Source organism: Neovison vison, chromosome 12 (genome assembly GCF_020171115.1).
Source record: "Neovison vison isolate M4711 chromosome 12, ASM_NN_V1, whole genome shotgun sequence".
Classification (NCBI taxonomy): Eukaryota; Metazoa; Chordata; class Mammalia; order Carnivora; family Mustelidae; genus Neogale; species Neogale vison.
Window position 1 is genome coordinate 80,913,232 of NC_058102.1, and position 14,718 is coordinate 80,927,949.

At 35.6% G+C, this 14,718-nt stretch overlaps 1 protein-coding gene across 7 annotated transcripts in view; it reads left to right on the top strand.

Moving 5' to 3' along the window:
- TMEM117 (transmembrane protein 117) overlaps positions 1 to 14,718 on the top strand; it is a 522,294-nt gene that overhangs the window by 324,033 nt on the left and 183,543 nt on the right. For all 7 annotated transcript variants that reach the window (XM_044226655.1, XM_044226653.1, XM_044226654.1 and 4 more), the window contains one exon: positions 13,486 to 13,583. In XM_044226655.1, the coding sequence (XP_044082590.1) occupies positions 13,486 to 13,583 (98 nt within the window). The remainder of the gene's footprint in view (positions 1 to 13,485; positions 13,584 to 14,718) is intronic.

The window sequence follows — 14,718 nt, forward strand, 5'->3', positions numbered from 1 at the left end:
GTGGCTTAGTCAGTTAAGCATCTGCCTTTGGCTCAGGTTATGATCCCAGGGGCCTGGGATCTTGTTCCTGGGATCCAGTCTACTTCTCCCTCTGCCTCTCTCTCTCTCTTTCTCTGTCTCTCATGAATAAATAAATAAAATCTTTTTAAAAATAGAGTTATTTTTTCCATAAAACATAATCATGGGAGTATAGCTCACGATAGTCATGGGTTCCGCCAGATCTAAAAGGGAAGCCATTACACAAGGCCAGGGATGATTGGGGATCATTCTTTGAATTCTGCTTATCACATGCTGTTTTCAGGAGTCACGTCCAAAACAGAAAGAGAAATTTTAAAAGTAAAAGAATGAGAAACATAGACTAGGGCAACAGTATCCAAACAAAATTGATCTAGTTACATTGCTGTGAAGCAAAATGGATTTTGGCATGGGGGGAATAAAACATTTTTAGAGTTAAAGAGAGTTACTAAATTACGATGAAAAAACTCAGTTCACCAGGAAGGTGTATAACAATTTTAAACTTCATGTATCCTGTAATAAACCTTCAAATTTATAAAGGATAAATGGACAGAACTTGATATTTGGTAAATCCACCACCATAGTGTTTAGGTTAAAAATGAAGAAGTCCTGAAAATGAATAGGTAAGCATTCAGCATTAAGAACTTAGGAGAAAAAAAAAATCCAGGAAAATCCATCAGAGTAAAGAAGGAAGAAAATGAAGATAGCAGAAATTGTTATAGAGAGGATTAAAATATTTAAAAAATTTGGAAAGCCTAATAAAATTGACAAAAGTTTATAAGATTAACCAAGATTAAAAGATAAAAGTTATAAATAAATCATAAGAAAGATGAAAAAGAAATTATCAATGAAAATGCAATGGAGATCGAAGATATAACTATATGCTTCACTCTAGATAAAGCTCAGAAAAATGAGCAAAAAGCATACTGTATTATTATCTTTAACTATAAATACACAAATGAGTGATATATATATCACTAATCAAAATTTTATTGTGCTTATGGGTATATCCAGATTTAACCAGAAAGAAAAATAAGGGAATGGGAATTCTAAATACAAGATTTAGAGTTGTGGTTACCTCTCGTAGGGATAGATGGGGTAATCTGCAGGCAATTAACAGAGGGCTTAAAAGCCTTTGCTTTATTCTCATTTTTTTCCAAGTTAGGTAGTGGGAACATGCTCTAACATTTACTTTTCTTCTTTATTCCTTACATATACATTATGTGCCCTTTGATATATATAACATCTTAAAGAATTTTAATGAATATGTAGCTATATCTGATATATTAACAAACAATAGAAAAGTTTAATTAAAATGCCCTCGGTTTAATTTTTAAAGCACATGCATGATCTAAAATCAATATTTTACTTGTATTTGAAATGAAAATACGAAGTTTTATTTTTAGGCACTCAGTGCATAATAAGTAGGATTTCTTATTGGAAAGATACACATTCAGGTTATTGCTTTCAAATTTCTAAGCTTGTTATTATGTCACCCAAATACTCAGTGCATAACATTGTAATTATGTGTCTTCAGGCAACAGTAGAACATAGAGTAATGCTTGCTTGAACTTAAAAGCCATGTTACTTGGTGGTTGCCTTACTTTATGATCTTTCAGATTCTGAAAGCGTAACACAGTTCTTATGTCAGGTGGACGATTATCATCCTTTTCTTTGACTTACTAACAGTAGGAATGGCAACCCAGTTGAACTTCTTTTCATTCCACTGGCCTATCTAGCTTTGTCTTTGTTACCTTCTAGAGTCGTCTGAAACATTTTTCAGAAATGGTGAGCCCATTTATATAAGCAGTATGGTGGGCTTCATAGTGATGCTGAGTCTGGGAGACCGAGCTGCCTCTTTTGACTATCATTAAGACAAGCATGTAGTAGGCATTTCACTCAGAAAACTGAAATGCTAGAATCCTTAAAGCGGAGATTGAGTTTCCTTTTGAAACACATTAAGAGCAATGTGTTCCAAGGGCTCCTTGGTGGATAATGGTCCTTTTAATCACATTTCTAAAAACATCCTTTATTTATCTCCCTATTGGTTCTCCCTCCATTCATATATCCTGTCACAAAGCCTTCAAATTATGGTACTTTTTTTTTTATAATTAATTTCTCTAGTACCAATCACTTACTTATCTTAACAAGATAGAGAAGGTATGCATGCCGAAAACTACTCATTCTTTCAAGCCACAAGCCAAAAATAAATGCTCAGCAGTGTAATACTGGGCTACCGTCATTTGGTAATTTGGCCACCCATAAGAATAGCATGTCAGAAGGGGGTATAAATATTTTTCTGCTGGCTTTTTGCTCAGCAAAATCAGTAATCTCATTCTTTCTATTTATTCTAAATTATAATTCAATGTGGTGGAAAACAAATTGTGCTGGGGGATGTCGTAGTTATTTTGCATTTGTTAACACACTATTTGAAACTCTGCAGACCTTGCCTGGGAAAGTACTTTTTGATTGTGTATATTTCTGTATTCAGGTGATTCAGGTGTCTTTTTCTAAATGCTTCTATATTCTGAGACATGCCCAATTTCCTTACTTAATAATAAAACAGCCCAGGACTCATTGTAAATCAGTAGGGATCCAGCAATAAGGTGCAATACATCACAAAGGCAGTGCAGGCTATCATTGGAGATAATAAGCAGGTGCATTAATATTCATGCTTTATGAAACCCTGGTTGTGCTTCTAAAAAGCTGTAGAATATATTCCAGGTTTAATGTTCACTAGTAGATGTTTGCCAGTGATTTTCAGATACTTCTTGTAGCAATCTATTCAAGACATACCTAGGTAATTTAGAAAACTTCCTCCATGGTTTCCATTTACTTAATTGTATACTCAGCTAATGTTCCTCACTGAGTATGCATAATCCTTTCTGGTTGGACCTTGGGTCTTTCTTTGTCTCAGTGGGAGGTGCTGTTGTGTGAGATTGATTGTATATGCATGCCTGTGTATGTGGTATAATGTGTGTGTTGGGGGTTGGGAGTCAGCGAAAGGGAACACGCTACATGCATTGCCCTCTACAGCATAATACCTCCCTAGTGGGGAAGAAATCCAATTTAGATTTGTTTTTACATAGACTGACCTAAGACAGGAGATAAGAAAATAATGCTATGCTCCAGGGATGCAAAGTTACCAACGCGTAAGGGTTCACAGGCTGGGCACTGCGCAACTCCTAAGGCTGCCATATACACCATCCTCCTCTATATGGAAGTGTACTACTTTCCAGTCTTTATGTGATTCATACGGGTCCTTATTTGATTCATCTATAAATACATTTACAATAAAGCAGATATACATGTGGATAATGGAAGTATGCATCTTAGGTTTAATATTTCTCTTGTTTGAAATTATATTTGGTTTCTTTATTCTTCCAGGAGTTGACAAAGACCATCTCTGCCTCTTTTTAGAATCTTAACTACACATGCCTGTGTCTTCCTACCTTTCCAGGCAATGAAGGGATGGGCTTGGGAGGAGCAGGAATACTCTACCATTCGTGTACTCCTCGTCCACCTCCTCATCCTATCACCACTACCACCACCATACCTGTTAGCATCATCATCACCACTAACTGCTAGAGATGCTTTAAATGCAGAATGAGGGAAGAGCTACTTGGAGTGTGCTGTTTATCTGAGCCTTTCCCCCTGGTTTGTTCTCTATTCTGTGCTCCTCCTGATTCCTGTTTGTTCACTCATTCATCCATTTATCGTTTGATTCATCCTTTCATTCAGTAAATGTTGACTGAGAGCTTTCAGTATATCAGGTATAATGCTAAATCACAGGGGCAGAGTGTGAACAAAATGGACAGGATGCCTGCCATCTTGGAGCTTATACTCTGGAAGTGAGTGAATTAGCGGGCTTAATTCAGCTAGATCTTTTGCATTTTATAGAATCTCACTTTATGTTCAGGGCATAGTTGCTAAACTTGGGATCTTTTACTTTTTCCCTTTCTATATGAAGAATTTATACAATATCAGCTTCTGTCTTATGTAATATCAGTCTTTCCTTTGGGAAAGACAATCTAAAACAAGGTTAATTACAAACTGATTTTGATGCATGGATCTAGAGTTTCAAGAATACAAATCTCTCAATTCCTCCATTCCGGCAGGCCTTTTTGCATTGCTGTTTGGCAATAGAACATATTTGCATTAGAAGATGCCAAGATTCTATAAGAAAAAGGTAGGATCCCAAAAAAGATGAGTTTAAAAAAAAAAAAAATCCGCAAGAAGCTTCGCTTATGACCATATGTCGGGTTTGATACTGTGTGACCATTCCGAAACAGTAGGATGGCTCTTCCATCCCAAATTTGTTTAGATGTTGAGAATGAAGATGTCCCATTTGCACCAAGAAGATATGAAAAGATTTATTCCTCACATAGGTAAGGTTCTGGGGAGAACATGGTAGCTCTCAAAGAGATTCAGAAATCCCTAAGTCAGGTAAAGAGATTGACTTGGGTTTTTATTGTGGATGTTGGGTGGGGTCAGGCTGAGGGTTCCTGTGTAGGGTTTGAACTTTCTGCTGGTACAAAGGAAGGAGCTCCAGGATTTTCTTATCAGCTTTCTCAGGTGTGGGGCAGAAGGGGAAGAAGGGGCGGTGAGACTTAAAAGCTGTTAGCAGTTGAAAATTTCAACAACAACAAAAAAATGGAGCTTCATAAATAGAGAACAAACTAGTGCTTGCCAGAGGGGAGTGAGGTGGGGGATAGGCAAAATAAGTAAAAAGATGAATAAGTACAGACTTTTAGTTATAAAAAGGTCATGGGAATGAAAAGTACAGCATAGGGAATATAGTCAATATTGTACTAACTTTGTTATAACTTTACACACGGTAATGACACTTTTTGTGGGAAGCATTTTGTATTGGCACGCTTGTCAAATCATGATGTTGGAACTAATATGATATGTCAACCGTACTTCATTTAAGAAGAAAAAAATTTAAAAAGAAAAAAGAAAGAAAAAATCCTATAGCCAAAAAGAATGGAGTCATACTTCCTATAATTAGGATAATGTTGGAAGGCGTTTGGAAAATAGAGCTGCAGTATGGATAAGGACTTTTTATTAATTTGCTTTGGAGCGAAGAAGCGAAGTGAACAATGGGGAGAAGTGGAGGAGCCCTGCTCACCGTCTTCCCCTCCCCCCCAGCTCAAGTGCTGACGTGGTTTTGCGTCGTTGGCTTGTGACCCAAGGCTCATGACCCTCCGCCGGGGCTCATGACCCTCCGCCGGGGCTCATGCTCTTCATAGCCATAAACAGTCTCTCTCTCCGCCTGGGTATGTAAAGAGGCGCGCATTTCCATGTTGGCTTTGGCTGTTGGTAAATGAATGTATTCTGAACCATAATTTTGGGAAGGAGCAAAACTCTTCAAACATAAAGCCTGCTTTTACAAATTAAAAGAACTTTGTAATTTTTTACCTTGTCCCTCATGAAACCCCCTAGGGAGTGTCAAAGCACAAACCCAAATATGGGTTTGGTTGGTATTGAAAACTTGGTGTTAATTGCCTATTTGTACTTGGTAAGTGCCCAGTACTGGCTAATAATTCTATCTAAATAATTTTTCTGTCATGTACCTGTGTATGTCTCAATGATATTCAAATAACAGTGGCCTCAGCAAATTCAGGAAAAGAATACTGCGGCAAGGGGCAGTATGTCACTAATAGTCTCAATTAACTTTCTTCTCTTCCTTTTTTTAAAAAATTAATTTATTTATTTGAAAGAGAAAGCGAGAGAGAGAGAGAGAGAGAGCGCACAAGCAGGGGGAGCCGCAGAGGGAGAAACAGGCTCGCCGCTGAACAGGGCTTCATCTGTGGACCCTGGGATCATGACCTCAGCCGAAGACAGATGCTTAACCTACTGAGTCACCCAGGTGCCCCTCAATTAACATTCTTAAACGGACAAGGAACTAAAAAACAAAGATATCTTCGTCATGATAACAGTTATACAAGGACCTTCATCCAAGTGTTTAAAAAGTAATTATAGAAATGCATGAAAATCATCTGTTGCTGATGGCACATTTTGCTGTAATTTTCATGAGACAGAAGACATCATCAAATTGGAAAACCATTATGCCTATTATATTTAGGAGACAAAAATTCTACCTACTAAATACCCTTAGAGAATACTTAGCATTCCACTGGCTAAATACTTTTCACATCTCACATATACTAAATATAGGTAGCCAGATAACCTAATTAAATTTTATATTATGACATATGTTGAATATAAAGCAAAACTTTCCTTCAAATCCTCTCAGAAAATCTGAAACTGCCTTATGTTCAAATTCCTGCAAATTTTATATTATGTTTAATTATTTTATTTTTAACGAAGTTGTATTTGGGACAGTCTAAAACAAGGTTAATTACAAAAGGTTAATGATTTTGAATGTTATTTAGGTCATTTGATAGGTAATAACTTAAAAAAGAGACAATATCACAGATGTAATTATTTTTGATGATATGGCCTCAAAATTGCCAAATATATGTGTCACATAAATAAGCCATTTAGTAATCATTTCATATTAGCAATATAGACTTTTCATTTTAGAGTAGGAAGATTTTGGCAACCAACCAAAAGAACATGGAGTATAAGAGTCAGAGATACTAACTTTATCTTAAATAAGAGTAAATCATATCTTTAACTCTGAAGCATGATTTGTGATTACAGACTACCAAATGTAGTGACTGTCAACTAAGTTTCAAGACAATGTGAAGAGAAGATATGGTGTCTACTGATCTCGGGCAAAATTGGCAAAGGACAGTTCTCCAACGCAGGTGGCACTCCCTCAGAGGCCTGGAGCAATAAGGGTGGGGAGTGATGATTGAGGGCCCTGTCCTGCCCCCAACATGAACCTCTTGCAAAATGCTAGTCCAGAAAAACTCACATCATTCACTTGGTAATCAATTCCAAAGAAAATAGCACGAGAATTTTTTCTCTAAGAATAATAGAGGAAGAAAATAACAAGAAAGTCCAGTAACAGGTGAAGAACACTTCACCAGAGAAAAGGTACTGTGAACCAGAGGAAAATTATGATAAAAAACAAAACAAAACACAACAGTGAATCAAAAAAATTGGTGAAGTCATTGTCTTCAAAAGCAGTAATACAAGAATTCAGAGAAGATGCTGTGAGACAATAGAAGATGAAATGAGATGGTAGGCTCAAGAAAGAAATGCAGAAGAAAGAAAATTAGAGAGATACATGTCAAATTGGACTTTCTGCAAACATTAATTGACACTCTGAAAATCACAGTAGGGGACATGAGTGAGTGAGGGAAATTAAAAGTTAGAAAGGGGGAGCCTGGGTGACCTAGTTGATTAAGTGTCTGCCTTTGGCTCAGGTCATGATCCCAGGGTCCTGGACTTGAGTCCCACATCGGGTTCCCTGCTTCTTCTTCCTCTCATCCCTGCTCATGCTCTTCTCTTTATATCTCCCTCTCTCAAATAAATAAATATTTTTTTAAAGTTGGAAAAGGAAGACAGAGAAAACCAGTATCTGCAGAATTATTCTTCTAAAGAATAGAACTAAAATAATGGAAAAGAAAAATAATAGTTAAAGATTTTTTTAAAGATTTTATTTATTTATTTGACAGACAGATCACAAGTAGGCAGAGAGGTACACAGAGAGAGAGGAGGAAGCAGGCGCCCTGCTGAGCAGAGAGCCTGCCGTGGGGCTCAATCCCAGGACGCTGGGATCATGACCTGAACTGAAGGCAGTTGCTTAACCCACTGAGCCACCCAGGCACCCACAGTTAAAGATTCTTAAAAGACTTAACAGAGTAAGAAAGACTTGAATCTTTAGACTGAATGGGGTAATTGTGCCTGGAAAAGTGACAGACAACAATCAATAAACAGCAAAATTACTGCACTTAAGATAGAAAAAGGTTAACTGGACATCTAAGCAATGAAAAACAATTCATGTATAAAGATGAAAAAAAAATCCAGTTTTCAGGTTTTTTTTTTTTTTTCAGATTTCTCCATGGCATCACCATGGTATTAAGAAAGAGAGTCATGCCTTTAATTCTAAGGTTAAAAATAAAGTGATTCATTAATTTTATACTCAGGCTAATTATTAGTTAAGTATAAGAAATTAAACAATTGTTTGTAATCTACATTATTCCCATGACCCTTCCTGAAGAATATGTTGTAGAACAAAGTGTAAGCATTGGAAGCAGTGGAAAAACTCCAGCAGAAGTACTGGAAAAGATCATTGAGTCTATTTAATTGTTGGACCAGGTTAAAAGAAATGTCTAGTTTCTGATTATAAACCCGAACATAGGAGAAGTCCCAGACCCCAACAATGCAGAAATGATGTATAGTGTAAGAAAGTACAGTATTCTGATATTCTCATTTTTATAGATGAGGGAAGAAGATACCATTTAAAGATGATGAGTAAAATAGGATATGAGGTACTCAAAGAGTCAAAAAGTTAATGGTAAAATAACGTAAGTATAATAAGGTGACTGAGGGTAAGAAGGCAGAGGGAGAAGTAGAAGCTCATCTGTGAATAAAAATCTAAATAAATAATGCATATGTTAGGTGAAGTTTAATTATAAAGGTAATTAGAACAATATAGAAACATTTATATTTTAGTGGAATGCACATAGTAAATGTATGGTGAGAGAAGAAAAAACAAAAAATGATTTATCTATTTTAAATTAAAATTTATTTTTTATTAACTCTAGTCTAGAAAGGTTTCTTTGATCTTTGAGACTTATTTTCAATTTTATGAACAATTTCAGGGTTGTCTTAAAATTTAAGAAAACTTCTGTCAAGTTTCTTGCATATGTGACCTGAAGGATTTAGAAGAATTTTCCAGAGACTAGCTCTGGCTCTATAGTTGAAACCATAGCTATATCTGTACTGCTGTATGATGATGTTCAAGATATATTGTTAAATAGAAAGAAGTTGCTGGGGTGCCTGGGTGTCTCAGTCGTTAAGCACCTGCTCGGGTCATGATCCCGGGGTCCTGGGATCGAGCCCCACATCAGGGTCCCTGCTCAGTGGGAATCCTGCTTCTCCATCTTCTGCTCCCCCTGCTTGTGTTCCCTCTCTCAGTGTCAAGTAAATAAATAAAATCTTGAAAAAAAAAATCCTGCTTCTCCCTCTCCCGCTCCCCCTGCTTGTGTCCCCCTCTCAAGTAAATAAATAAAACTAAAAAAAAAAAAAAAGAAAAGTTGCAAAATACCATGCAAAATTATATGTATGTGTTTGCGCATCAGTATCCTTACTGTGTGTGCTTGTGTATTAAGAGAGTTGCACTTATTTCTCTTAAATGATTCTCTGCTCCACAACAACAATCTCAAGCGTGGCACCATGCAGCCACAGTCATCTTCACTGTGTTATGACCTTTTCTCTCTTATTAGGTCAATATCTCTCATTAACATCACATGCTTAACATAAAGCTATATCAAATGAGACTATAGATACAGTATGTAGTGCCCGTATGTGAGTAGTCTATAATTAGGCCAAGAATATAAAATGGGCAACACTGGAGAATGATACAGATGGCAGTCAGCACTCAGTTACGTCCCACGCATCCTCTAGGAAACCTTCTCAGATTATTGCAACCTTTGGCAATAGGTTTGATTTTTCACAACCATTTCAGGCTGTGACATATTTTAACTTCATGCTGTATCTTTATCATTTTCTAAGAGTTCAGTACATGATAATCTGGTCTTTATGGATGAGATGAGACTGATCATCAAGCCCTTTGACTGTAAATCCAATTATGTAACACAGTCCTGTGAAGCAAAGTGATTAGGTAGAAGTTCTAGATAACAGCAAAACACAATAATTTTTAGAACACCTGCTCATATCTGTTGTGTGTCCATACATGATGAATAATGATGAATACGAAATGGAGGTACAGAGAGGTTAATTACTTTGTCCCAAATGGAAAAATAGTAAGAGACAAAACTCAAAGTCATCCAGGCAGGCTGGCTTCAGAGCTGGTGCCCGGGAGAGTCCGTTAAGTGTGTGACCCTGGATGGGTTATTTCATCTCGCTGATTTCTCTTTCTCCATTGGTGGATGGTGGAAAATAATGACTCACTTTATAAAATCGCTATGACAATTGTTAAGAAAAGTACCTCTGGGAGCTTTGTAGTCCATGAAGTTCTCTGGCAAATGTATGCTGTTACTGTTGTCATTGCTGCCTTCGGGCTTCCATTTTTCCCCCACGTCACATCAGCTCAACTCATGAGGGAGCAAAGTTTCCACTTAGATTCTTGTAGAGATAAATTGCTTTTGCAGTCACTTACTGACTTTTAAATCTCAACATTCTTGTTCTTACTCAGATTGCACAATACCTATGCCCTAGAATAGCTCATATTTTACTGAAAAAACCACCCGACAAGATGTAATGTAATCAGGCTATAATGAAGTTCTGGATTTTGTGCAAAGACTCCCTAGGCAGGAAGGGGAAAGGCAAGGACTGTGGCACTCAGAGAGTTAAACAAATTTCTCCCAGTTTAGAAAGAAAGACCTGGGATTTTGAATTCTAGTTATCCTCCTGTGGGAAAAGCATCAACAGGTTTCGTATTGTATTTATGCTACACAGCAACCTTTGTGCATGGTCTTTAGTCCTGCCTTTCCTGCATCTTTTCCCACAAAGACTGTCCTTGACCAACACCAGAAATGAATTTGATTTCTCTAATGCAGAAGGTAATTGGATTTTTCTTTATTGAATGCATCCCTTTAATGACTGTCTCTGCTCCTGCCAATTTAGCTGCAAGTGACCTGACATTGATCTGATGATATGACTTAAAATAAAGAGTTGGAACTGGAGGCAAAAAAGACCAGCTGTCTGGAATCAGGAAAAAAGAAAGAAAGGAAAAGTGTGCTGCTTTTTTTGTTTGTTTTTGCCTCATCTTGCCATTTTCCTGAGAAAATCCTTTATCCTTGAATGTCATTTTTACAAAACATGCTACTGTAATAATTGGTCATACAGCAGCAGATTGCCTTCTTCTAGAGAATATAATAAGTATTTCCCAGAAAGTGCCCTGGAGAAAACATTGAAAATTGAATAAAATCCACCCAGTAATCATTCTGTTCCTTGGAAATATTTATTACCATGTAGACTGTTTCTGGAACAGGGTAAATATTGCTGAACAGAATTAATTAAATCTTTTAGGAAGCTGGTGAAACATGAAATATTTATTTAAGTATTTATTTACTTAACCTTGAGGTTTTGTAAAAATGAAGCTTGACACAAGAGTTGCTATTGAAGAAAGCTACAAAGGAGTAGTGGATGAAATTGTTGTTTGGAAGAATAACAATTCCTTTCTCAAGGGAAGTTATGATTTAAAACACTTTTTATACCCAAGAATATATGGAATTTAAATTTTTCTACTTTTGCCTTGTTTCACTTTTTAGTGACAGTGTAACTCACTTGATTCATGCTTAATTTTTATTATATCATCTTCCCTTTGTTTATTCTGACAATATCATGAATTTTCTTTGATGAATAATACAATGCATGAGCGTTAGAGTGAGAAAATAAACACTTGTAAATTTAAATTGTGAAGAAGAAAATAAATGAGAAAATCATAAATTTCTTCCTAAAAAGGAGTGAAAGCAATGTTTTTCCCTTTTGAATTTTTAATGTTAGTTGTACACATAATTATCAATATAATTAACAATTTTAAGAAATTGAGTTTGTACTAAAACCATTTGTGACATTTGTTGAATTTGAAGTTTCAAAGCCACATCACACAAAATTATTATAAGCCCTATGTTAGAGCTGGTATAAATCTGCAGTGTTACTTGGTGAAGAGCAGTGAACTTCCTTTGGTTCTCATCAACCAAGAAAAACATGGGAGCTCCAGTCTAAGATATTATGTTGAGAAAGAATATAAAGAAGAATTAAGAATGAGTGTTTCCTGGAGACTGGGCTCCTTAACCTCTGCTCAGACTGCATTTTAAATGAGCATGTTGAAGCCCTGGCATATTTCCAGAGGCCATTTCTGAGCTGCTGTGTAGCACAACAAAATGGGCTTGCTTGAGAATTGATGTGCCTTCCACAGAAAGTCCAGTAGGATTGAAGGGGTCATTGATCCAGAAAGACTCCCCACTGAATAAAAATCTTTCATCATAAATGATTAAATTTCACCCATTGCAAGTCAGACCATTGGAAGTTATACTTAAGTGCAATATTAACACCTTAAGAGCAAGAGAGAGGTATATTTTAATGGAAGTGAAAATTCTTCCTTACTCAATTCTCTAAGGAAGGAGAATTCTTCCTTACTCAATTTATACTCATTCTGTATAAATTTTCTTAATTTTGAATTGGCTTTGGTTGTTTAAATGTGAACATTATTAAATGCAAATCCAATTAGTAACATTATTTTCTTCTCTTGAAGAAAAGAAAAAAGTGTAGGTGTGTGATTGTGTGTACCCATATCCAAACACATTTTCTTTTATGAGAAGAAAGGAGATTCATTCTGCATCCCATCAGGCTTTTAAAAATGATTTTATAATAGGTTACCTATTTATGATACTTTGGACATTTTTTTGAAATCATTAGTATGGGATGTGGCCAATGAGCAATTTATTTTGTTTATGGATTTTCAAAAATAAGCATTTATATAAAATCATTTTGCCATTTATTCTTTAAGCAAATATTATAAAAGAAACTTAGACATTGAAAGGGATATAGAGACAAATCTTCACCTTCAAGGATTTTAAAGCCTAGTAGAGAGAACAAATGTACCTAATAAATAAAATAAAAAGTTGAAAGCAGTGAGCCACATAGAAGGAGGGATCCAGAGCTATGGTTGGAGGGGACAGTGAAGACATCACAGTGTGTGATGGTGATGTGATTTTGTCTAGACCTTCTGAGGGTCTAGATGGGCAGAATATGTGCATCTGAGAAAGAGAGGTAGAATATTTTTGGAAGAAATAGAACTGCAAATGGTGTGGAGGTGGGGGAATGCTAAGCTATTAAAACAAATAGTTTATAAAACTGGGTCAATTCCCATACCTCACACCATAGAAAGAAAAAATGGAGAGAAGGGAAGACAATATTTTGACTAGCGATTTAGGTAAAAATCTAGACTGAGAAAGAAATATTTGGATTTCGGAGTTTCGAATTTAGACAATAAATACCAATAACTATGGTATTTTATTATTTATGTTTTGTCTCTATGAAGAGGTCAATAGTATCTTAAAGATGCCTTCTTATATAAGGTAATCTTGATTGATGTTTTTAAAAAAATCTTAGTAGTTGACATGTTGAATCATCTTAAATATGCTCATTCATTATGTAAAGTCAAATGAAAAAACTAAAATTAAAACTAATTAAAAACTAAAATTTTTAATTGAAAGAAGTCTATTCTTAATTTTATCTCTGCATATAGTCTAGCATTAAAATACAAACATTTTATTCTCAATAAAGTGCAAATTATATGAATATTTAAACCTACATGTAGGATTTCTGAAAGTGCTAAATAAGTTTGTTTTGTTGCTTCAGGTCACTGATATGATGCTTCAGGACAAACCTTATCCTGATTGGGGAAAATCTGCAAGAGCTTTCTGGAAGAAAGGAAATGTTAGGATCATTTTATTCTGGTAAGAAATTGTTTCATTTATTGATTTTTGCCTTGCATGATTCACAAAAGACTTGAGTTGGATGTAGTTTTTTTTTTTTTTAATATACACAGAATTCTGTGTAGAGAGGCATTTCCAGTGGATACTGTGTTCCATTAAGATGATTAAAACCATCATGCTGATGATTATATGAATTACTTTCTGCTTACACATTGTTGCATATACACATTTACAAGAGATACATTTGCTAATATAGTAATACATATTTTACCAGAGGTAAGTAGGTTTTTGATTCAGCAAAAACAAGCTGTAATTTTCGTCAATGAAATCTGCTATAAAAATGTCTCCAGTAAATTCTAAATTTCCAGTATATTTGACAGGATATAATTTTGCTTTGAAGGAGTTACACAGAGAGGAAACCTCTTTACAAATCACATCTGGCTCATTGGCATTTCTTCTTTATGTAATTTCTTTTAGCTCTCCAGCCCAATCATTGCAATTAAAAAATAATCCATGTCTTATAGAACTTTATTTTTCATTGAGTCACCACTATTTATGTGTATTTGAACAAGTTTAGACAGAAAAGATACCAATAAGGAGTCAGCAAGAAGAGCACTTTGCATGGTTGGGTGATACTGCCCAACTACAGAGTCAACCAGATATATGAAAAGGTGTGTACTAACGCCCAGAGGGACTGGGGTTGATGATAACTTGTGCCGGCTACATTCCATCCTGTTTCCCTGCCTTTTGAAATGATAGAAAAAATATTTTGTTTGTTCTTGGATTTAATTCTGGGCGTTGACTTCTTTTTTCCGGTACAAGCTACAAAAGTCAGGGGGCAGAATATACACTCTAAGCTATCTTTGTGCTTTAACACTGTAATTAAATTTTGGTAGAGTTATACGGCATTTTGAACTCAATTCTTAGAAGGTAAACAAAAGTAGATTTCAAGTAGTGTTGTAAAAATGGGTATGATTTTGTGGATGTTTATTTATACCTTGTCTCTATGAGTCAAGTGTGGCCTATTTTTATGGTGCATTTAACCTTCATATTCTTTTTTCCCTGCGTGTCATCTCCCCATGAAGCTTGTCTGAATAATATACAATATAATAATTATAGAAAATATTTATTGAGGATATGTTTTGCTGCAGGCACT